Source organism: Dipodomys merriami, unplaced genomic scaffold, assembly GCF_024711535.1.
Source record: "Dipodomys merriami isolate MVZ:Mamm:240054 unplaced genomic scaffold, mDipMer1.0.p SCAF_15, whole genome shotgun sequence".
Lineage (NCBI taxonomy): Eukaryota > Metazoa > Chordata > Mammalia > Rodentia > Heteromyidae > Dipodomys > Dipodomys merriami.
In genome coordinates this window covers 11,283,770-11,309,677 of record NW_027202826.1, presented here as the reverse complement: position 1 = coordinate 11,309,677, position 25,908 = coordinate 11,283,770, and the positions used below count along the sequence as shown (strand labels likewise).

General features: G+C 39.9%; 1 protein-coding gene, 1 long non-coding RNA gene and 1 other non-coding gene across 8 annotated transcripts in view; 1 reads left to right on the top strand and 2 right to left on the bottom strand.

Moving 5' to 3' along the window:
- Window positions 1–21,880, bottom strand: part of Mnd1 (meiotic nuclear divisions 1) — a 47,388-nt gene extending 25,508 nt beyond the window's left edge. For 2 of the 6 annotated variants that reach the window (XM_070022238.1, XM_070022240.1), the window contains exons 1-5: window positions 21,139–21,305; window positions 16,893–16,958; window positions 13,737–13,794; window positions 9,549–9,697; window positions 926–1,000 (exon numbers count right to left, since the gene is read on the bottom strand). In XM_070022238.1, coding sequence (XP_069878339.1) covers window positions 926–1,000; window positions 9,549–9,697; window positions 13,737–13,794; window positions 16,893–16,958; window positions 21,139–21,189 — 399 coding nt within the window. In that variant the 5' untranslated portion in view covers window positions 21,190–21,305. Of the gene's footprint in view, window positions 1–925; window positions 1,001–9,548; window positions 9,698–13,736; window positions 13,795–16,892; window positions 16,959–19,503; window positions 19,636–20,705; window positions 20,725–21,138; window positions 21,306–21,469; window positions 21,575–21,820 lie in introns of those variants that run through there. The other 4 variants (XM_070022241.1, XM_070022239.1, XM_070022242.1 and 1 more) reach the window with 4 other exon arrangements.
- The window catches only part of LOC138826888 (uncharacterized), an 87,128-nt gene that overhangs the window by 33,553 nt on the left and 27,667 nt on the right, over window positions 1–25,908 (top strand). Inside the window, exon 2 of the long non-coding RNA XR_011371888.1 lies at window positions 13,591–13,707. This is a non-coding gene — a long non-coding RNA (uncharacterized lncRNA). The remainder of the gene's footprint in view (window positions 1–13,590; window positions 13,708–25,908) is intronic.
- Window positions 25,829–25,893, bottom strand: Trnaa-ugc (transfer RNA alanine (anticodon UGC)). Its single transcript has one exon. It is a non-coding gene; the product is annotated as a tRNA-Ala (tRNA).

Here is a 25,908-nt window from a genome sequence, read left to right as displayed (position 1 = left end):
GACAATACTGAAGTCATTGTGAACTTGTGATGTTTGTTCCTTTCTGCAAAGTTAATAGTTTTGTCCAGTCATGTGACAGATATAGAGCTCTAGGTGAAATATTTTGTGATTCACATCCATCTTTAATATTTAAAATATATTTTTATAAATCAAAATCTATTTTTAAATGTATTTTAATAATAAATCTATTATGAATCTATTTTTGAGCTAATAAAGAAATTAGAAAGTGATTTGTAAAAATCTCTAACTTTTGTAGAATACATTGTACTTTTTTTTCTTTTGCCTGAACTCTGGTCCTGGGTACTGTCCCTCAGCTCTTTAGCTCAAGGTTAGCGCTCTACCACTGGAGCCAGAGTGCCACTTCTGGCTTTTTCTGCTTATATAGTGCTGAGGAATTGAACCCAGGGCCTCAAGCATGCAAGGCAAGCTCTCTACCCCTGAGCCACCTTCCCAGCCCCTACATTGTACTTTTTAAAGTAAAGTAGATCAATATCTAAATAATTTAAAAATACTACAAAGCCGCAAGGACATTGTGATAATTAAAGTTTATAAGATGAAAGTAAAAAAAATCTTAAAATGCACGTAAATTTTAATAGGTCTTATTATGTACCAGACAATCTCCTAAGTGCTTCATAAATATTACCTTATTTAATCAAGCCATACCTAATGAAGCAAATTTTATTATTCCCATTTTACAAGTAAGAAAACGAGAACAAAGAATTCAAAATATTTTCAAACTCAGGCAGTCTGGCTCCAGGGTTACTGTTGATGTGCGTATACACATATACACACACTTGTACATACTGTATATATGCATACATATAACACTTATATATGCATACATATAAGTATTATATGTATGCATATGTACATACACACAGCATTTATATTTATATTATTAAAGAATCTACAGTCACAAACATACCGTATCTTGTCGGCCAATTTTAGCTTTCTCAATGCTCTTCTGTAGGTGTGCATGCTTTTGGCTTCCCTCAGACAACTAGAGAATCAAAAACAAATAAAATTCTTATTAATATATACTTCCTTGTCACATAGCCCAGGAAGACAAAATGAAATTTGTTTTTGACTCCAGGAGTATGTCACAGAAAAGTCAAAGACTATACCAAAAAAGCAATTTTTATCACATTCAGGAAAATGAATCAGCTGTCAGCCTTCAGTCTTTTCTACACAGTCCTCATTTATCAGGCTTTTCACCTCTACTCCAAAGAACCTCTATATCCAAATGAGTGAGAAACTGAACTTGAAAATTAAAAAAAAAACAAGTTTTTAATAAGTCCTCTTCAAATTTTATTTCACTTATGACTAAAGTCTTCTCAAAATACTGTTTCTTACAGACTTACAGTACTTTGATGTGTTTTACCAACAGTAATGAGCGGATCACTCATTATTCCCCCAGAAGAAAGCATTTTTTGAGGAACTGCATACTTTACAAACTAAGCTCTCCAGGGTGAGGGGTGGGGGGCGGTGGTGATGGGGGGATATCTCTTGGGCTGCTGCCTTGTTAGATATGTCTTATATATCTTGTAGAAGTCGGTTTAGCTGTTTCCTCAGCTTAGAAAGTAGGAAGAGTGCATGTCTCTCTACAGCAGAGCAGCAGGTATAGAACAACCATTAACATGTGACTAGGCATCAGCCAGAAAGGACTGGTGAAGTGTCAAATTACTGCTTCCCTTCCCAATTTTAGTCATCTTACCTGGAGTCTGAAAACTCCCAACATCACATCATTTGCTATAAACTAGTCACAAATTTCAACTCATTCAATGATAGGGAAAAAGCTTCCTTAGCTTATTAAAAATGACCTTTAATAATGTGATATAGTTTTATAGAGGGTAAACAATATTTAGGTAACTTTTTGTTTAAAATTCAGAAATGTCCTTCAAAATTTAGTTGCTGTGTCCTGGCTTTCAGAAATCTACTTCTCAATACATATAAAGAGAACATTATAAGCCTGCTTCTTCGGCTTCTGCTACTGCTGCTGCTGCTGCTGCTGCTGCTGCCTCTTCCTCCTGTGTGTGTGTTTGTGTGTCTCGGTCATGGGGCTTGAACTCTGGGCCTGGGTGCTGTCCTTGAGCTCTTCAGTTCAAGATGAGCACTCTACCACTTGAGGTACAGCACCACTTCCAGTTTTCCAGTTTTCTGGCGGTTAATTGGAGATAAGAGTCTTATTCCTGCCTGGGCTGGCTTTGAACCACAATCCTCAGATCTCAGCCTCCTGAGTAGCTAGGATTACAGGAGTGAGCCACCAGTGCCCCTCTAAGCTTTATTTTACTAGTTCTCTAAGGCACTGATTTTAATACACAGCATTCACAAGATCTCTTGACTAAATAGCATTGCCAAACCAGTTGTACCTCTTCTTGAGAGCCCTTATCTACTTTAAAATTTTTAATTAATTAATTTTAAAAAATACATATCCATTGTAGATTTCAGAGCCAAAATAAGAATTAAGGTTCTAAATTTAGCAAGGAGATGTAGTTCTTCATAATAAAGGTGCTTACCAAATAAAGCTTTTCAAAGAATCTACCTAAAGAATCTACCTGAAGTAACTTTAAAATGTATGTAACAGTTACATTCAGAAGTAGAGATCTTTCTAATTAAAATGCACATGCAGTTCAACACTGGTGGCTCATATCTATAGTTCTAGCTACTCAGGAGGTTGAGAGTTGAATATCATAGTTAGAAGCTAGCTTGTGCTGTGAAGTCTGTGAGACTATTATGTCTAATTTCCAGCAGAACACCTAAAGGTATGGCTCAAGCAAAAAAAGCTGAGTTCAAGACCAGTACTGACACACTGACACACTGACACACTGACACACTGACACACACACACACACACACACACACACAGAGTGTACACACATATATTAGCACAACACTTTTCCATCAAAAATATTTTTTAAAAATCATTTGAGAAGTGCTATCCAAATAGTAAAAAATTATATTAAAAATAAGCCAACAAGCTGGGTGCTGGCAGCTCATGCCTGTAACCTAGCTACTCAGGAGGCTGAGATCTGAGGACCACTGTTTGAAGCCAGCCTGGGCAGGAAAGTCAGTGAGACTCTTATGTCCAATTAATCATCAGAAAACCAGAAATGCACTGTGGTTCCAAGTTGTAGAACACTAACCTTGAGCAAAAGAGCTTGAGACAAAGCGCAGGCCTTGAGTTCAAGACCCATGACCCCCAACAAGAGAAAAAAAGCCAACAGGGGATATGTATTTTTACATGAAAGAATTTGAAAGACAGCTGAATCAAGAATTCTTTTAATTCTAATGATAGCCTTTGTGTTTTAATTTATGAATTGATGAATTTTCATGCTAAATAACAGAGAATGACACAGTCTAAATTGTATTACCAAGACAGAAGCTACTGCTAGTTATTCGAAGTACTGAATTTTGACTTCTCAAAAATCTTACTGCTGGGAACAAAGGAATCAACTTGCCGGGCTGCCCTTGCTCTCTGTACACCTATCAGAAGCATTCCTGCTATAGCTCCTAACACACACTTTGGAAGTAAGCCAGAGCAGGCCTCAAGCAGTAAGAGCTGAGTCTTAGGTTCTGCGCATTTGTCATATGAATCAACAATTCTCAATCTTGTTAAAACACAAGTTGTTGGGTCCCATCTCTTCAAGTTTCTGAACGGTGAAATGGGAATGGGGAATCAAAACCATGCCTATGAAGCAAATGCTAGGCAAGAGCTCTATTCCACTGAGCCCATGTTCAACCCCAAGAATTTGTATTTATTACATGTTCCCCTATAATATTGATCCTACTAATTGTCACTATAAATCTAGGAACTACTGATCTACACATAAACTTGTTTCTTAAGTAACAAATTCAGTCAAAATACTCATGACATTAATAAATAGAAAAATATGACCCAGTTCTTAAGTAAAAATTATATAATCTGTCTTAGAAAAATAATGTAGAAATATCTGCATTCAGAAATTCAAAGTATAAATATTTACAAAAATTATAAAAGGAGGTACTATATATTTTAAGAAGGTATTCACCAAATGAGTCCATTAAAGAGCAAACTAATCTGGCTCATTCTACAAGTAAACCTAAAGCCAATCTATAGCAAGAACGTTCCCAAATTTCACTAAAGCAATCAATCATTTTTTTTAAATCTAGTAGCTCAGAATACAGCAGCAGCTGCAACAACAAAAACTACCTATAATTAGTAAAAACAGGATTTCATCTTTAGATTTGAGGATCTAGCACAATGCTTCTCTTGAATGCATTCCAGGCCACCTATTAGAGACACTCTGGGTAGAGAAACATAATGCTCATGTTTTCGAAAGGGCTAATTTCACTGCCTGAAGGAACTGCCTATTCACAGGAAAACAGAAAGACTGATTCCAGCTGGCTGCTTTGGAATTCTGATTTGCTCTTTTTTAGAAATAAAGAAATCTCAAAGAATGAGGGGAAGAATACAGAGATTTTCACAGGTGGGAAAAAAAAATGTCAAGGAACAGAGAATAAGAAGAGCGACCCCATCAGTCTCCACTGCTTCATTAAGATTCATGTACTGTGTTGTAGGAATAAAAAAAGGCCCTGTATCTCCCATGCATGCTTAAAAAATTAAAATTTTTTACATTTCTATATATTTAAAGCCTTGTTAGAGTATCTACAATTTAAAATGTACAAACTTTTCCACTGAGGAGTTGCTTGTAAGAAAACAGTGAACACTAGAAAGACCCACTATACATATATATTTGAGCAGTGTTACCATCTCAATATGAGAGAAAGATTAAGTCAGGTTTTCCAGTACCACTGTATCACAATTATGCAGTCAAATGTGTTAAAAGACTTTTTTGCCAGTCCTGGGGCTGAAACATTTAAGCAAAATCTCTTCCTCTCTAGTCCCACACTATCTCTACACTCCTCAGTAAAAACCTAGTGTACACTTTCTTGTCAAATCCAGCTTCACCCACTGAGATACAGATCAATACGGACAACATTTGAAAACATAAATGGGACTTTCCTTTATGTAATGCCTTGTAATTTGCTATTTGCAGAGAAATCTCCATATAGATATACACAGATAGGCCTAGTCTTAAAAATAAAACATCAACAACACAAAAAGTCCTTTTTTTTCAGAAGTTTTTTAAGTGGGCAAAAGTGGTCAGAAGATACAGAGATTTCCTATACCATCCCCACCCCATCCCTACATAGCCTTTCCCACTATCAAAATTCCATACCAATACTACTATGGTTACAATTCATGAACCCACATGAACATCATCACCCATTATGAAGAGTTCACTCTTGGTGATGGACATTCTAAAAATTTTAACAAATACAGCCACCACTGAAGGGCATCGAAAAGTAAAGCACTTCCCTAAACATCCCCTGTGTTCCATTTATTCATCCCTCCCTGCACCTAAACTCTGGCAACTAATGACCCACTTATTGTCCTCATAGTTTTACCTTTACCAGAATGTCATGGTTGGAATCAGACATTGTACAGTCTTCATGGACTCATTTTCACTTAGCAATATGCATTTCAAGTTCCCAAGTCTTTTTTATAGTTTGAAAACTAATTTCTTTGCAACACTGAATAATATTCCACCATATGGATAGCCCACAGCTTGTTCATGTATTGAACTACTGAAGAACACCTTGGTTGCTTCCAAGTTTGGGCCATTATGAATAAATCTGCTATGAACATTTGTGCGTGGGTTCTGCATAGACTGAATTTTCAACTCATTTGGGAAAGTGCTGAGGACCATGGTGGTGGGTCATGTGGTCAGAGTACGTGTAGTTTTATAAGAAAACTGCTCAACTGTGCTCCAAAGCGACTACAGCTTTGCATTCCCAACAGCAATGGGTGAATGGTTCCTTTGCTACGCATCCTCCTGGCATTTGGTGTCAGTGATGGCCATCCTTGAATCTTTGAAAACTTCCCATACATAGAGTAGCTAGAGATGTTACTAATACCAGCAATACTAAAATGCAAATCATTGCTATCCCTTTGAGAGGCAAAACATTCCAAGGCTACCAATGGGAATTAACAATACAGTTTTCACACTGCCACCACCTGGTGGCATGGCCACATTAAAGCTCTAGGTTTTGTATGGTATATCTTTGCCAGCTTGGCTGATTTGCAGGGAGATATACTTTTACAGAACTGCCATTGGAAACCTGTACCTTCCACAAAACATGAAAGTGTTGAGGGGATGGAGCAGGGCATTCTACAGCCAATCTTCATCCACCATGTGAAGTCCCAATAGCAAAGCAAAGGACAGTAATTTCAGTCTAACTTCCAAGTTTGTTTCCTCATTACTATAGTCTTTTCAAGCTGGTCACCACTATTCACTAAATGTGACTGCCCGCTACCATTTACCAAATTTGTCACCTTAGGCAAGCCATTCAATTTCTTGGTGCCTCAATTTTCTCATATGTAAAACAGAGCTAATAACAATAGTTACACTTTATTCAGGTATAAAAATCAAAGGATTTAAAATATAACATATATCTTTAAATTATATCTGCCTTGATATATAATTCCCTGTTCCTCTCTGCAAATCTTTTCTATTCATTAAAACTTACGCAACTTTCAGCTCAAAATAATAGTTTCTAACAAGTTCATTTTAACTATATTTTTTAAAACCCTGCCTTTGCCTAAACTTGTGTAACAACTAGGATCTATAACAAAGATTAGAATTTGGCACTAATATCATATAATGTAATTATTATAAGTTAATTAACTATGTAAAGTATGTACATTTTTTATCAAATAAATGATATGAAATCCCTGAACACAAACCCCCATTCTATTGTACTACATTGTCCAAAGAGTTTTTACAGTAATGCAGGCAGAGAGTATACACAGTAAAAACAAAACAACAACAAAAATAACCAGTTGACTGTTCATTTGCTATCTTAGAAAATGTTAAACTTGAGTCCTCTAGATTGTCTTTAATAATGATCAACACCCTCAGTCTCAAAAAGCAAGGGGGGAAAATGTTTCCTGATTTAATTTTCAGACCTACTATAAGAATGTCCATTCTCAAGAGACAAGTACATTCCTGCACATAATTGGAATCACTGGCAGAGCCAAAAAACAGGAATGATTGGGGGGGAGGGGAAGAAAGGAAAAAGAAAGATAATTAGGCATCCCTCTGACAACTACCCCAATCTGGAAATAATTAACAGGAAACTCAAAGGAAGTTAACATTACAGTTTTGCAAAATGGAAAATAAGCTGATCCTTCACTGCAACCTTGAATGTGGAAACACTGTTTTGTATCTTTGTAAAATTCCACCATCAACTTAAATCTCTAATACCCATTTTTTTCTTTAGGAAATTAATCACATACTCTACACTCATGGATATATCTTACCTTCAGCAGGTCATAGCAGATTACAAGATTTTCTTTCTTTCTTTCTTTTTTCTCTCTCTTCTTTTCCTTCCTTCCTTCCTTCCTTCCTTCCTTCCTTCCTTCCTTTCTTTCTTTCTTGCCAGTCCTGGGGCTCGAACTGAAGGCCTGGGCACTGTCCCTGAGCTTCTTTTGCTCAAGGCTAGCACTCTACCACTTGAGCCACAGCGCCACTTCCAGCCTTTTCTGTGTATGTGGTACTAAGGAATCAAACCCAGGGCTTCATGTATGTTAGGCAAGCACTCTACCACTAAGCCACCTTCTCAGCCCTAGAAGTTCTTTCTTATAAAGCACAGACCTTAACTTCTACTTTTGATCACCTTCAGAATGCAGAAAAATGGTTTTCACACAGCAGACCCTCAAATATTTGTTATGACTGGATTGAACAAAGAGGTTTATAGTATATACCCCTAGGTGAGTACTGACCTAGCTGAATGTGTAGCTACCATGTGCAGAATGTCTATGGAACCACATACTTACTCTTTTAAGGATAACTTGTCTTTCACAAATAGAAAAAGGTTTTCAAAAACTTCAGTAAAACTCTCAAGATTCTGCAGCTAGTTGAGAAGTGAAACTATGATTACTACTGAGGGCTTAGAACAGGAGACACAAGACCTACGTGTTCACTTCTGACTTGACTTTGACTTACAAACAGGTGTATCAGATTAAGCTTTGACCTCTGGCTTCTAAATGAGAGTGGAGTTAGGGGTGTGTCACAAAATAAGCTGGGAGAGAAGTATTTTGACAGCAATTAATTGATGTGATGGTTGCGGCAAATTTGGCTTAGGTTGTCAACCTCTTACTTATACAAATGTGTTCTGAGAAATCCAGAATATTAAAAAATTAAAAACGAAAACTTAAAAAATGAGATAAAATGGATGACTTGTCATATTTACACTAACAATTACTGAATATAAAGCATCTGAACAGCCTAACTAAAGGCAAAGCTAATCAGATTATATAAAATGCAAGACCTAACTATATGTTGCCCGTAGAAAAAACAAGGATTAAAACTAAATAGGTGGAAATGACATACCACGGTAATCTTAATCAAAAGAAAGTTCCCATCTAGTTAGTATGTATATTGTAGAAACTGGAAATTCCAAGTATTCTAGCTTTCTTGTTCATACCATTTTACAGTACCATCAATAGTGCATAAAAGTTATAATTTCCCCACTTCCTTGCTAACACTTGATATTTTTCTGGGATTTTTGTTGTTGATTTGTTTGTTTTCTGAGACAGGGCTAGGCTGCCTTGAATTTGTAATTCTCCTACCTCAGTCTCCCAAGTGCTGATACTGCAGCCATGTGCTGCCATTTACTTCCTGTTTTTCTGATGTAGCCATCCTAGTAGGTAGAGGTGATTTCTCATTCTTATTTCTTATTTCTTTATTTAGTTTGTTCAAGTATCAGAGCTTAAACTCAAGGCTTCTTGTTTTTTCTTGCTCAGCTTTTCCCCTCAGGGTTGGTTCTCTACCACTTGAACCGCACCACTAGTTCTGGCTTTTTTCTGGTTAATTAGAGATAAGAATATCTTGGATTTGTCTGCCTGAGCTGCTACACCATGGTCTTCAGATCTCAGGGTCTTGAATAGCTAGGAACCACCGCTACCCAGCTCTCCATTTCTTACCCCTTTAACTACAGTAATCTGATTTTTTTTCTTTTTTTCTTCTTTTGGATACTGGACTTCATCCTTCAATCCATTCTTTATATGGCTTTCAGAAAGTACATCTGATGACAGATATACTATCTATCATCATATACTTTCTCTGCTAAAAGCTTTCACTAGCTTTCCATCTTTTTCAGGTAGGTCCACATTCCTAATCATACCACAAATGGGTTTTTAAAATGTAGCCTCTGCTGACTACTTTACTAATCCTCCTTCAGCCCCTCCCTTGCTCTACTATCCTCCTACAGTTAACTCCACTCTGAATGAATAAATAAATTAGGTAGATCATGAAGTCTACAAAATCACTTTCAAAGTAAGAAAAAAAACAATAGAGGAGTTGATCTGATCAAAGTACAATATACACATATGTGAAGTACCACAGCAAAAGCCCTTTGTACAAAAATAAAAACTTGTTAAAAATCTAATGAAACAAATCTTTGTTACAAAGCAAATCTATTCTTTTTAACTTGTGGTAGCTTACCTGAGATTCTAGAACCTCCAATTTACGCTTCCTTGCATGAAGGGCTTTACTTGGAAAAGCCCAATAATAATTGGAAGTTCCGATCCTCTCACAGTCAACCATCCCATCATCAACTAAACTCTGAAGGACTTCTTTTACGGACATAGCAGCTAGGAGAGAGAAGTTTAAAGACTCTACGTTAAGAAACACCATAAATATTCAAAACAAGTAACTGGATAAGCATTTATAAAACATATTACACATCAAGAGTTAATAAGTTCATAAATAAGGAACTCTTAAAAATAAAAACAAAATAATACAATATGCATGGCTGATAAGAAAATTTCAACCCCTCCCCCTTAATTAAGGACATGTGAAACACAATAAAGAAATACAGTATCTTGATTAGAAAATCTGAAAAGATATAATAAAGGATCCATGAAATGGATACCCTTAACAGGGATGGAGACATTTGTACCATGTATCTAAAATTTCAGATTCATACTTGTGTTTTATGGAAAAATCAAAAAATAATGATGAAATCTCAAGTAAGCTATCACAAGTTAAAAAGAACAAATTCACTTTAAGTTGAAAATCAATCAAATAACTGTACTTTAAAAGCTACTATGAAATAATTTATAAGAGAATAATATCTAATGACACGGAGAAAATGTTATACATATTAATATAAGTATATATAATATGTATACATATATATAATACTACTATTGACAGAGGCTATCTTCGGATGGCCGAATGGAAGTAATAAGCAGTTTCTATTTCTTTCTTTTCTTTTCTTTTTTGGCACTAGTCCTGAGCCTTGAACTCATTGCTTGGGCACTGTCCTTGAGTTTTTGTTCAAGCCTGGTGCTCTACCACTTGAACCATAGCTCCATTTCGAGCACTTTGGTAGTTAATTGGATATAAGACTTTCCTGCCTCAGGCTGGTTTTAAACAGTGATCCTCAGATCTCAGCTACCTCAATGGCTAGAATTACAAGCATGAGCCACTACTCTCTATTTCTTTTTTTCTGCTTATTTTGTACCCCACCTCCCAACAATGAACATATAGTGCTTTTTGCTAAGAAAACAAAAACAAAGTTACCATGAAAAATTAACAATAAATAAAAAACATGAGAAGTAGGTGTTATAGTTAGGGTTACGATTGAAAATCAGAAAGTTAGCCAAAGTGGAAGAAACATGGCCTCTTCAAGTATTGGTGCTGGGAAAACTGGGTGGCCACATGCAGAAAAAGTGGACCCCAACCTGTCACCATGTACTAACATCAACTCAAAATGGATTAAAGACCCTAACATCAAACCTGAAACTCTGAAACTATTGCAGGACAGAGTAGGAGACACTTGAACTTATAGGCACAGGCAAGAACTTCCTGAGCAGAGTCCCAGGGTCACAACAAATTGGAGAGAGACTACCTTAAAATAAAGTTTCTGCACAGCTAAAGACATAGCTACCAAACTAGAAAGACAGCCAGCTAATTGGGAAAAAATATTTACCAGCAATATATCAGACAAGGGACTAATATCCATTATATATAGGAACTCAAGAAACTAATCCCTCCCAAACCCAACAAATCAATTACTAAATGGGCAAGGAAATTAAAGGAGAGACTTCTCAGAAGAGATAAAAATGGAAAGAAACACACGAGGAAATGTTCATCATTCCGAGCTGTAAAGGTACTGCAAATAAAAACAACCCTGAAATAGCACCTTACCCCAGTCAGAATGGCCAACATCCTAAAGTCAGCCAACGACAAATGCTGGTGCAGAAGCAGAGGAAGAGGAACCCCACTGCACTGCTGGAGGGAATATACACTAATACAACCACTTTGGAAAGCAGTCTACAGGTACCTCAGAAAGCTAAACATAGACCTTCCCTATGACCCAGCCATACCACTTGTAGGCATCTACCCTGAGCAACAGGAATCAGGATACAAGGACACATGCACCTCCATGTTCATTGCTATATCATTCATGGATCCAAGATATGGCAACAACCCAGATGCCCCACTACAGATGAATGGATCCAAAAATTGTGGTATCTGTATACAATGGACTATTATGCAGCCATTAGAAAGGACAAAATAATGGCATTTGTAGGGAAATGGATGGAACTAGAAAAAATTTTGAGCGAGGTAAGCCAAGATCAGAGACAAACGGCACATGGTCTCCCTGATATGTGGATGCTAAATCCAAAATGCAAGGAAATATGACAAAATAAACAGGACTCAAGAAACAAAAGACATCTACTTAATTTGGCATATAATTTCTAAATGATTCCATGTTCTTGACCTCATATGTTGTGTGTGTGTGTGTGTGTGTGTGTGTTTATGCACATCTGAGGGAAACTAGAAGAAGGGCACAGAATCAGAGGGAAACGGGAAAATACACAACAGAGGGGCCCAGCTGCACTGGACATTGATGAAAATGAACTAAACAACTCAAGGGCAGCGATAGGAGGGAGGGAATGAGAGGGAAAGAGGGTACAGCTAACACTAAGCAAAAGGAAAGAAATGTCCATATCACCTGATGTGGAAGAAGATATAGTTGTATTGTCAAAGCTTATAGAATTCACACACTTTATAGACCAAATTATTGACAATTTGCCTTTGGGGGTTTTTTTTGAGGTCCGGTCGTGGGGCCTGAACTCTGGGCCTGGGCGCTGTCCCTCAGCTCTTCAGCTCAAGGCTAGCACTCTACCACTTGAGCCACAGTGCCTTTCTTATGTGGTGCTGAGGAATCGAATCCAGGGCTTCAAGCATGCAAGGCAAGTGCTCTACCACTGAGCCACCTTCCCAGCCCCCAATTTGCCTTTTGAAGGTTAAAATGTTTGTGACTTTAATTAAGTATCACTATCATACAATACTGTGAAATACGTGAAATTTATGTAATCACTTAATCTCAATAAAAATTATTTTAAAAAAAGAAAATCAGAAAGTTTTGAAAATAGATGGATTCTGGTGGCTCATGCCAGTAATCCTAGCTATTCAAGAGGCTGAGATCTTAGGATTGCAGTTCATAGCCAGCCCAGGGAGGAAAGTCCATGAGACTCTTACCTCCAATTAACCACCAGAAAACTGGAAGTGAAGCTGTGGCTCAAAGTGGTAAAGCACTAGCCTTGAATAAAAAAGGTCAAGGACAGTGCCCAGGCCCTGAGTTCAAGCCCCACAACCAAACAAAGGAACAAAAGAAAAGTTCTGAAAATCACACATTTCAGTGGGCGTCAGTGGCTTACGCCTGTAATCCTAGCTACTAAGGAGGCTGAGATCTGAGGATCACAGTTCAAAGCCAGCCTAGGCAGGAAAGTCTGTGAGACTCTTATCTCCAAAAACCACCAGAAAACCAGAAGTGGTGCTGTGGCTCAAGTAGTAGAGCACTAGCCTTGAGTTGAAGAGCTGAGGGACAGCGCCCAGGCCCAGAGTTCAAGTCCCAAGAGGGACAAAAAACAAAATCACATTTCACAGATGACTGAAATCATAAACAATTCTTAACTTTCTATGTACCAAAGTATATATTCACATTTAATGTCCATTTTAATTTCTTCCTAGAGTAATTCCCCAGTTATAATACAATTTATTATAATTAAGGACTAAAACCCCTGCAATTGTGAGCAAAAATAAATTCTTCCTTCTAAGCTGCCTTGACAGGTATTTTGTCACAGCAATGGAAAGTCTAACTAAGCCACAAATATAATTAAAAATCAAGTTAACAATCTCAAGATGAGATCATCTTGTACTTCAAGTAAGTTCTAAAGCCAATGGCATGCATCCTTTTAGGAGGAGGGGAAGGAGGGAGGGTGAGAGAAAGAGAAAAACACAGAGGGCAAGGCCATTGGAATATGGAACAAAGGATAGGAGGTCAGCCACATACTCTGGCATCAACTAGAAGCTAGGAGAGAAGAAAAAGAATAGAAAAGAAAAGGGAATGGAGGGGAGGGGAGGGGAGGGGAGGCGAGGGAAGGGGAAACTTCTGAAGGAATTAGCCCTGTCTACCCCTTAATTTCAAACTTATGGTCTTCATATATGTCTTCTCTTTCAATTCTTCTAGAGTACATGTTCCAACACAAGACTTATGGCCATGGCCAACAGACATCATCTACATTTTCCACCTCTAGAAAAATTATGCCTTCCATAAAGGAAAAGATGGTTACAGAAAAGATGACAGGTATTTCCCAGCATATCTTGGGTACTTACTAATGCCTTTCTCTTTGGGAGCGATCTTCTCCAAGTCTTTTAATTGAAATACATCTTTCTGTTTAAAAGCATTGGGGGGAAAAATAAAAATCACATCTTTTCTACTATGTATTTATATTTGCCATGATTATGTTCATGAAACATTGTACTAAGAAACTATGCCAGCAAATGAATATGCCATAAGAATTTTAAGATTAGAAGAAACTTTAGGGTTAGCTCATTCAATACCTTCTATAGAACTTAAATGAACAGATGTTTCCATGATCATACAGCTGTTTAAAGCGTGTGGAGATTGGAACATAAAGAACATCTGTCCATTGAAGTAGAAAACATGAGATCATTAGAGTCTCTGAAACTCTGATTTAAGAAAATAGAGGCCGCTGGGAAGGTGGTTCAGAGGTAGAGTGCTTGCCTTGCATTCATGAGGCCCTGGGTTCGATTCCTCAGCACCACATAAGCAGAAAAAAAGCCGGAAGTGGCACTCAAGTGATAGTGCTGGCCTTGAGCTGAAGAGCTCAAGGATAGCATTCAGGCCCCATGACGGACAAAAAAAAAAAAGAAAATAGAGACCATAGCAAGGAACAGTGGAAATCACTTGAGCACAAAGTTTGAGACCAGCATGAGCAACATAGCAAGACCCTATCTGGAAGGGGAAAAAAAATCCTATAGGAAAATACTTAATCTGATGATGATGAAAATATCTGCTGAATACTTCCTTCTACTTATAATAAGCCTTGGATAATAACTTGGATAATGAAAGCAAAATTGCTTAAAAAGAATAAAGTATTCGGTAATTAGAACAGAAATATTGTGATTATTGTTATGGAAATCTGGGAACCATTTCTTTCAAAATAAACTTGAAAAGGCAACTTCAATTGGATGGAAATTAAACTTCAAAAAATTAAAAACTTCTGCTCATCCAAATGGGTACTGGTAAGAAACTGAAGAGATGAATACTGCCTAGAAGAAAATATTTTGCAAAACAAATACTTGACAAAGTCCTGGTGCTATATATATAACATTTCTTTGAAGTATAGCCAAAAAAATTGATGGCTGGATAAAAAAAAAACTTTTAGGTTTTTGAAAAGATTTCCAAAACCTTGTGGATAAATCATTTATGATTAGAGGCAACATAATATATGGCACTTTGTCAGTTTGTTTTCTAATTTGATTCCAATGTTCACTGTAGGTAACTGAGAAAACAGACCATAAAACAATATCCACTTGTGATCCTATTCATCTGTTAATATCTATGATTATATTGCAATGTTTTCTTGGATTCTGCACTTCAATTTAACATTACATCATACTCATGCTCTCATGACATGTCCTTAAAAGGGGACCACTATTCACATCTAGCCAATGCTGGAATAGCCATATTTGATTTTAATGAAATTTTTACTTGCCAATAACAATCAAATTTGAATCTAGATTCCAAACGCTGAATCACAGAATTCATTCTTTCCACTGCACCTCATATGTTGATTTACTTTGAATTGTTAAGGAGCATCAGTCTGGATGCTGGACTACCTACTATATTCCGTTCATGGGAGAATGAATGAATGAATGAATGAATGAATAAAATGATCTCCACTATTCTTCTCAAATGTATCTAAATTTATTCAATTACATAAAAAAAAAACCTAATGGAATAAATGAGCAGCAACTTATTAAGCTGCAATGTAGAAAAAGAAACAGGAATATATTAACTGAAATCAATCAACAGAATTCGGAACTTTGCTGAAAAACTCAGATTATTAACAATTTTTAGGCTACCAGTATTCTAGTCTCTAGTATCTCTCTGTTGTTAGGGACCAATTTTAACATTTTTCAGTCACAAAAAGCCAATTTTTATATTTGAGGCAACAATATTCTAAAGAACATAATAATTTCACTGGCTACTCTCCTCAGATTTCCACTGCCTTGTGGAAATTAAAGAATTAAGACTGGGGGGCTGGGAAGGTGGCTCAGTGGTAAAGCGCTTGCCTTGCATGCTTGAGGCCCTGGGTTCGATTCCTCAGCACCCATAAGCAAAAAAAAAAAGCTGCAAGTGGTGCTGTGGCTCAAGTGGTAGAGCGCTAGCCTTGAGCTGAAGAGCTGAGGGGCATCACCCAGGTTCAGAGTTCAGGCCCCACGACCGGACCCAAAAAAAATTAAGACTGGGTTTCTTCCTCCAAAACCACAGAAAAATAGTATTTCATCTCAGCAGAAGAAATTGTCATAATTTTCACATATCAACTTCATCAATTTGCCTCCCTATTCGGGTTCCCAATGGCTTTAAGGACCAAATGTAAAGAAATTTTACCAATTTAATATTTTATTTTACCTCTTTTCCTCATCTTCTTCACATCTGTACATTGTGCAAGTAGCCAGCAGTTTAGGGACAGTACGTAAAAGGTGTTGCCCAGCCATATAAAGTTAACTTGTTTAGGTATGGACTGTTTGGATTTGAAGCTGTAACCAAGAAAGGCCACTACAGAGCAGCATGGTGGAGAGAATAGGCCCCGCTCAGGCGCTGGGTTTGAACCCTGACTCTGCCACAGAGACCAGTTGAAACTTTAACCTTATTTCCTGTTAGTAGCAGGCACAAATGTCTGGAATAAATTAAAGAGGCCTGTGTACCATCATGTATGTGTTATACTGACAGATCAATCAATACAACGAGACGGTATTTTTTTAATTCTTTTAAGAGCTAGGACTGGCTTTTTAAAAACTGTGTCTCAGGAGCCCTCACCTGTAAAAAGAGGAAGTTACGAACATACAGACCTTTTAGGGCTGACAGGAGGTTGAAATCAGATAATGTACACAAAGTGCTTAACTGTACTTGGCATCTAGCAGCACTCAGTGAGTACATAGCAATTATTTTTCAAACAGGAAAGACACAATCAGATACATGCTTCAGGAAAATAACTCTAGGGTCAGTATATAGGGCAGTCTGGATAAAAGACTACCAACAAGGGGATAGGATTCTTTTTGTTCCTCAAACATTTGTAGAATTTTATCTATCTTTCAAGAAATTGGTCAATATAGATGTCTAACAAAGAGACCAAGTTTAATATTGGACATTATTTCACGTGAAAACACACAATATATTGTGAAAATATATTTAATGTGAAAATTATACGAAACACTAAAATGTTAAGGAAAACAACTTACTGTCTCAAAAAATATTTCCATCATACGAGTTCTCTTTTCTTCTGCACTCAGTCCTTTTTTCTTTGACTAAAGCACAAAAGTAAAAAGATGTAAATGCTATATATTTTTTGAAATATTACTTTAAAACAACATGGTGTTAAACATCTAAAATATTACTGTGGGGGTTGAGGGGCGCACACATGCACACACGTACCAGTCTTAAGACTTGAACACAGTGCCTGGGCACTGTCCCTGAGCTTTTGTGTTCAAGGCTATCACTCTACCACTTGAGCCACAACTCCACTTCCAGCTTTTTGGTGCTTAATTGGAGCTAAGAATCTTAATGGATTTTTCTGTCCTGGCTGGCTTCAAATTTTGATCCTCAGATCTCAGCTTCCTGAGTAGCTAGGATTACAGGGGTGAGCTGCCAGCTGTCTCACACCTCTTCTCTGATCTCATCTGCTTTCATCACTTTAATTAACATGTGCTGAGACCGCAGATCTTTACATCTGGCCCCCAGTGTGCTCCAGAGCTTCAATCTCATGTATCTACCAGCCTGCTGGACAGACTTCAAACTGAGATCATCAGAAATGAACTCTTCACTCCTACGCCTCCTCCCAAACCTGATATTCTACATCTCAGTCTCAGTTACATACCATCTTTTTTTACCTGTGCTAGAATCCTAAGAGTCATCCAAGGTGCCTTCATTGCTTCTTTTTCTAAAAATAACTAGTTTATAGTTTGCATATGATATCCCCAATGCAACGTTTGGTTTTCCTCTGACACTCTGCTGTTCTTTCAGTATCTATGCCAACCATACACACAGGTTGAGCTCACATGGTACATGGACACCCTCAAAGACCCCAGCACTCCAGCACTTGCACCAGGGCCCTTCCATCTCACTGCACCCGTATCTTTCTCTGTTGGAACTCTGCCATGGCCCTGTCCTTCATGAGCAGTCTTTAGGTCAGGAAGCCAAACTGGCCCCACATGATGCGTTAACTCCAAAAAAACATATGCTTGAAGCTCTAGGTTGAAGGGGAGTAAAGTTTGCCGTGTCTAGGCTTCCTTCATTACTAAGATCTTGGATGGATTAGCAATATCTGACAAGGGTGATGTGGGAGGCTTGAATATAAGGACTGCAAGCAAGTTGAGGGTTCAGGAGGCAAGTTCTATGTTCTACCCTTGCCTTAGGTGGCTAGTCAGTTACCTTGGCTGTGTGGTCTCATTGGCTTCCTCAGAGCCTGGAAGGAACAGGACAAGTCCCAAGCTAGAGGGAGCCTGTCAGGGCAGCCCATGGACATCTGGTAGGGGGTCTATATGCTGTAGCCCCCCACTAGAGTCTACCCTGTCACAGAGGTGAGGACAGCTGGCCAGGCTTCAGTGTTCAATATACAGACATCTTATAGCACTTACACAGAAATGACCTTAACCTTTGGATAAATCCTCAGCTCCAAACTAAAAAGGATTATCTTTCAGCAAGGCCAAAACACAAGTGAAAAAGGACAATCTTAATCAGCTTCCATTTCTTTGCCTACATTCATCCAGTCACCAACTTTTGTCAATTTAGTGTCTATTTCTGTCATCTATCTTGCTTGTTTCATCTGTTACCTTGGTTCAGACATTCATTGTCTGCCTCCTGCAATATGTCTCCAATTACCTAAAGCACACCTTTGTCTTTTTTTGGGGGGGGCGGGGGGGGAGGGAAGGGGTGTCAGTCATGGGGCCTGGGCACTGTCTTTGAGCTTTTTCGCTCAAGGTTAGTACTCTACCACTTTGGGCCACAGCACCACTTCTGATTTTCTAGTGGTTCATTGAAGATAAGAGTCTCGAGGACTCTTCCCCGGGCTGGCTTGGAACCAAGATCCTCAGGTCTCAGCCTCCAGTAGCTAGGATTACAGGTGTGAGCCACCACCAGCGCCTGGGGGGGGGGGGGCACTCTTTGTCTCATTCTTAATCCACATTCCTACTTCAAAAAAACAAACTTGGACAACTCTCCCTTGCTTCAAATCTTTCTGTGGCCCCAATCATGACAAATAGCCAAGCACTCCACATATAGGGCCTGGTCACCACTCACACGAACTCTCCACTTCAGTCTTCCCATGAGAACAGTTAGGTAACTTGGGTTATAATACAAAAGCTATTTGTAATTCTCTACTCATATCACGCTATCATTTTGTGACCTTTAAAAAAAATATTCTTTTATCCAGACCACCTCTCCTCTGGCCTATGCAGCATTGCACAAGGTTTCTCAACATTTAGTTGAAGCGGTCTCTCCAGAACTTCTTGAGCTGAGTTCACAGGTTGTGCATGTGTTTCTAGGACACACTTTCATCAAATTATTGACTACAATGAAGGAACAGATGTGTCATTTAGCTGTCTTTCAGCAGACTGCAAAACTTCTTGAGATCAAGAATTGCCTTTGCCTTCCCAGGGGTTTGTACACCAGGTTAGACACTGCAGACACCAAGGCTAGCCCTGAGTTTCAGGATCATGTATCTAAGGCTCCCAAGTTTAAAATTTGAGGTTGCACAGGTTCCCAAGCCCCAAACACCCACCACACTCCCATACATATAATCCAGAGTAAATTAATAATAGGGCATCTGTGATAACCATCTATGGCCTTACTTACAGAGAGAAATCAGAGAAATCTCCAGCAGGGAGGCAAGTCCCAGGATGCCATGTAGAGCTGTTTTCTAACACTAACCCTAAGGCGGAGAGCTAGAGTAGGAGAGTCCTGCTCCCTATGGGTCTCCCACAGAATCTGAACCAAGCAAGCAAGAAAATCACATTCAGTAGAAGGTTCCACACATCATTTCTAAACACCAGTGGGTGTCGCTCTTCAGAAACTTTAAAAATGTTGATGCCTAAGCCCACAAAGTTTCTCCTTTATGAACTGAAGCAGAATCTGAGATGAGCCCTGGGCAGGCATATTTTTAAAAATCTCCCAGCCTTTCACTGTACCCCAGAGCTAAGAGCCCCACTTCTCTCATTCTAGAATCCAGATCTCTGTATGCAAGCAAGTGAACATTCCACTTTAGTTTGTGGCAGCATCAGATCCCAAAGTTGTACCAGAAAACCTCCTAGCATTTATTATAGATATTATAAATTATAAGTATGCTATCAACAGGTTTTGGAAAGCCCTCCTGTTCTCCATAAGAAGAGCCCGCATGATTGGGCATGGTGGGTACTGTAATTCCAGCTTCTTGAGAGATGGTGATGAGAGGACCAAAGTCTGAGGCCAGCCACTAGGAAAAACTGATAGTATTGAGCTGGGGATACCATCAAAACAGTGAGGAGATTCAAAATGCTTCATAGTTGGTCAAAGTATTTTAAACCAGGCTGAGCACTGGTGGCTTCTGCCTGCAATCCTAGCTACTGAGGAGGCTGAGCTCTAAGGATTGTGATTCAAAGCCAGTCTGGGCAGTCTCTGAGACTCTTATTTCCAATTAATGAAGAGGCAGAAGAGGCTCTAAGTGGTAGAGAGCTAGCCTTAAGCAAAAGAGCTCAAGGGACAGCACCCAGTCCCTGAATTCAAGCCCCACAGCAGACAAAAACAAAGCAACAACCATCACCACCCAAATGGAGTGTCTATAAGGAGCTACATACAATAAAGAGGTGCAGAATTTCTACCAGCTCTGTTGATCATTGCAACAAAATTAAAAAAAATAAAAAGTAGATGTTATCACATAGTTCTACATTTTCTAATTCCAAAAACAGAGTCCTGGACTTACATTAACCAAACAAGCACAACTAAGTCAAAAGCTGTTAACCCACAACTCGGAAAGAAGTCAAAACCTAACATTAAACCAACTGACCACATTTAGCAAATACCTATATATAAAGGCTTTTTGTTGTTGTTTCATGCTTCATGATCAGAAACATGTGAGAAGAGGGAATAGCACAATAAATCATATTAGGCGATTCATGAGTAAGAGAATTCGGTGAAGGAACAAAGGTTCCCAATTCAAGATGCAGGCTTCTCAGTTGTCAGGTATATTACACCAGCTGCTCTACAAACAGAAATACGATAACTACGCGCCTGGTAGTACATTCGTTTGAAGTCTGGTCCTGCGGCTCCTTAAGGCCACATTCCGCCCAGGTGGCTGGGGTGGCTAGCTTAACCACAGAGAAGCCGTTATCAGTTATAATTACAGCCGGGCGAGGATCTTCAAATAAATACCATACAACCTGAGCTGGGCCCACCATTAGCTCGGCAAAATAACGGCCACTTAACTAAATTAAGATATTAAAATCTTGGACCCACTTTAATTAGACATCGATTCTCTGCCAACAGGAGCCGCCGGGAGAAAGGCATGAAACATGGGGAGGTTTATGAAAAACGATCGGAGGGGTAGCAAGATGCCAAGGTCACCCAGAGGAGGGTGCCAGGGGCCCTCGCGGGCCTTTTAACCCTTCAGGGTCTGCGGGGGGGGGTGTTCATTCCGTGCACCCGAGAAGCTCGTGCGCGGCCAGCCATCCGCGCGGGGGGGGGGCGGGGGGAAGCACAGATGATCTACTGTGGGGGGGGGCCCAGGGCCCACCCCGGCCCCGCCCCGCTTCTCCCACAGGCGGCGGCTGAGGTTCGGCCGGCCTACTTCAGGCCCGGCCCTGTTGGGTGGAAGTGGGGCTCAGCCCTGGTTCCGAGGCCAGCGCCGCGGCACTGCGCGGGGAGTCGGCGGACGACCCGCTTCGGGGCGCCGACCTCCGGCACGGTCTTTCCGCTCCTACTGGGGGGCGGCGGGGGTCTGTGTCTCGGGCACCCGAACCCCGGGGCGTGGAGCGCGCCCCTGGTTCGGACAGACCCGACGTGACCCCGGGGTTCTCGGGTCACGTTCGCGAACGTCTCCGGCGCGCTACTTCAGAGCCGGCTGGCCCGGGGCCGCGAGACGGCGCCGCTCGTCCCGCACTCGGGGCTCGGAGGCCCGGACCGTAGCCCCAGCTCTTACCATGGTGCGGGCAGCAAGCCTTCCGGCGGCGGGGCGGGCGCGCGGGGCGAGAAGCGGGGTGGGCTCGGGCGGGTTTAATTTTGGCGCCAACTACCACCTGGGGCGGGGCGGCAAGAGGAGGAAGTCCGGGAGGCGGTTGGTCCGCAGCTGCAAAGCGCACAGCGACCCCTGGCGGCTCTGCCTGGCCGGAGCCCGAGGGGAGGGGGAAGGAGGCGGAGCCTTATCCAGGGGTGGAGCCTGGCGCGGGGGCGGGGCCTGGCGCGGGGGGCGGGGCCCAGGGCGAGGGGACCTCGCTTCTCCGTCCTGCTCATTGTCCCTGGCATTGGGTCACAGATCCGCTGGTTCCTCTTCCGCATTCTATGTCGAATGAGACTTCTTTTTTTATTATTATTAAGTGGTTGCACAAAGGGGTTACAACCCCACGTCAGGCTGTGAGTACAGTGCATCTGTTTTGAGCTATTTTAAAGTAAGGATTTTGCTAGGACATAAATAGTGGCATCCAAAATAAGAATCTGTAGTGCTTATGAAAACGAAGTAAGGAGTATATTGAATGCACAGTTCCATTATTTTTTTTTCCTACACTTTGTTACACAATGGATGATACGGGAGATATCTGTAAAATACTGAGTAGGCAGCAAATCCATAAACGCTTTGATACTTACTAGGAAAAATAGTACCTCTTACAGTGAATTTCAGTCATCGGTCAAGATACACCTGAAGCAGGTTCTGGGCTTGAGTAGAATAACGTCTAGTAAATTACAAGAAACTTACTAACTGTCCTGGTGCGCTATAGATCTGAGGAACTTTGACTTACTCTGCTTTGAGAAGCCTGGCTCACTCCCACCTGTCCTTCAGCCAGCTCAGGTATGGCTTCCAGAAACTCGCCCTCTGTTTCACCCTATGTCCATCTCACAAGCAGGCTGCTTCCTGCCCTCTGGGTACAATTTCATCATAGCACCTTGTGTTCCTTTTCTGATTGTCTATCGATATTTCGCCTTCAATACTAAACCTGTTTCTATGGCAAGGACTAGGCCATTTTGGTACTGACAAATGACAGTCAACAAATGATGATAAACAAGGTACTTAAGGAGACCAGCTCAGGTTGATTTAAGGATAATTAGATAGGGTTTTCAGCTGAACAATGAAGAGAATTTTTTTTTTACTTCATTAGAAATAACATTTTTAGAATTAGAATTAAATTAGAAATGTAATAGTGGGGTAGGGCTTTCCTAATAGTAATCTTCAAAATTCCTTAACTGAAAAATCTTGTATATTATCATTTAAATGTCTTCAGATTCTCCAAGTTCTGTAATTTTTAAACCAGAAGGCAGATGTGGTATTTAATTGATATGTAGTATATAATATGCATGCAGTATTAAGAATGAAAACATCTAAATACTTATGAATTTGGGTATTGTAACTACCATCTAGTATTTCTTTGTATTTGAACAGTTCCTTGTATATTTGCCATTTATATATATATATATATATATATATATATATATATATATATATTTGAGAACTGTCTATTCACTTTCCTATTTGTTAATTGGATTACTTGTTCTTTTGGTGGGTTTTTTTTTTGAGCTCTTTAAATGTTTTAGATATTAATCCTTTCTCTTTGTAATCCTGACTCATCCCATCATTTTTTTTTTTGGGGGGGGGGTCCGGTCGTGGAGCCTGAACTCTGGGCCTGGGCACTGTCCCTCAGCTCTTCAGCTCAAGGCTAGCATTCTACCACTTAAGCCACAGCGCCACTTCCGGCTTTTTTTCTTTTTGCATATGTGGTGCTGGGGAATCAAACCCAGGGCCTCATGCATGCAAGGCAAGCGCTCTACCACTAAGCCACCTTCCCAGCCCCCCACCCCCATTATTTCTTTTTGTGCTTTCCCTAGTCTCACCATACTGAAATAGTCATTCTTTCCTGGATGACCTATGCTTTCTTGCCTTTTTTATTTTTAAGGAAGCATAGAGTTGCAGAGTCCAGGTGTCCATGAGCGTCAGTATTCACACCAACGGGACTGGGGCATAAAATAGCAAATAAAAATCTCTGTTAAGTGGGAAAACTACACAAGGAGTAGGCCTTTTCCATACCTCTTGAACAAGAGGTTGCATTTTTGTTTTGCATTAGGTTACATAAATTATAAGTCTGGTCCTATTTATTATCACTAATTTGTCTCATTCCAGTAAAATAAGACTAGGTTTTTGGGGGGTTGTTTTTTTATTTTTATTTTTTTATTTTTTGGTCATGGGGCCTGAACTCGGCCTGGGTGCTGTCCCTCAGCTCTTCAGCTCATGGCTAGCACTCTACCACTTGAGCCACAGCGCCACTTCCAGTTTTTTGTGCTTATGTGTTGCTGAGGAATCAAACTCTACAGCCTCATGCATGCAAGGCAAACACTCTACCACTGAGCCACCTTCCCAGCCCCAGCTATTTTTTTTTAACAAGAAAAGGGTGCTAGGTATCACCCCAGGGTCTTGCATGCTAAGCAAGTGCTTAAACATTTTTTATTGTTGCTATTTTGTTATTTTTTTTTCTGCTCTTCACTTGTGGGCCATACGCATCATGTAGTTTTTAAACAAGTAACTACAAAAGCTGCTCAAGACTATTTTAAGAGTCTGGTCTGTTTTACCAACCAGACTGTAAGTTTTTGAGATAGTACAAGCCTAAGTATTCAACTTTTTGAATCCTTTCCACTCAGTGGAAAGTCTGGTGTACGCCAACTTCTTAGACAGTTGTTCATGACTGCAGGTTCAGAGAAGAACAGGATGGGCACAGGTTGGATTTCACACGCCCTGCCCATCTCCTTGCAGTAACAAGCTGCTGCTTTCATCAAACTGTTCTGGAGAGGGATGGTGCTGGCTTTGGGGGAAAATGCGCTGAACTAAAACCTGGGTCAAATGGCTTATGGAGTGCCCCACTGTTTTTCAGGCTGAAAACCTCCCAAAGAGCTCACAATAGGAGCAGTACCTGATTAGGTAAAAATCATTGTAAGTGAATGAGATAGGGTGTAATATAGTAGAAGTAGGATTCAATAATATTAATATTCAAGATCTTTAATTCCTGGTGTCATGGTTGGTATTTTTCTATTTTCTATTATCTTTCCTTCAATGACAAGGTCACCTCTTTCAGAGTTCCATTCTACTCTGGATGGTTTTTAATCCTTCAAGAAAACAAATACTTTATAGTTCACGGAGGAAACTTAACAGTTCAATCTCATCCCAGCAAAATACAAATCAGAGACTTGAAGTTCTACAAACATAGCAGGGGAAATGGTTGTATGTAAACATATAAATATGCAAACCAAATCAATGGTGTGTTTACAACCCCTAAGAGTTATTTAAGATTCCTTCATAGGAAGATAAAACAACCAGCAACCAAGTCTCAAAACACCACTTAAGATTGTGGGGAAAAATACTGGCCTATAAATAAAGGGCTTTAAAATGAAAACTTGGATCTTATGAACAGAGATTATGTTCAAGAAATGCCTTTTTGAATTTGGGAAGCAGCACACACCAAACTTCTTGAAAGAGATACAATAGTTACTATCAGTGCTGGGAAGGTGGCTCAGTGGCAGAGCGCTTGCCTTGCATGCCTGAGGCCCTGGGTTCGATTCCTCAGCACCACATAAGCAAAAAGAAAAAAGCCGGAAGTGGTGCTGTGGCTCAAGTGATAGAGCTTTAGCCTTGAGCTGAAGAGCTGAGGGACAGCGCCCAGACCCAGAGTTCAGGCCCCATGACCAGACCCAAAAACAAAAAAACAAAACACAATAGTTACTATCAGCTCCCTCAGGAACAGAAGCCCAGGATAACTGTCCATAATTCTTCAGGTGGTTCTATTAACTTGATATAGATGACTAGTAGCTTGATATCATCTGGAAAAAAATTTTTTTGGTGGGGGGTCTGGTTGTGGGGCCTGAACACTGTCCCTCAGCTCTTCAGCTCAAGGCTAGCATTCTACCACTTAAGCCACAGCGCCACTTCCAGCTTTTTTTCTTTTTGCTTATGTGGTGCTGGGGAATTGAACCCAGGGCCTCGTGCATGCAAGGCAAGCGCTCTACCACTGAGCCACCTTCCCAGCCCCTCAT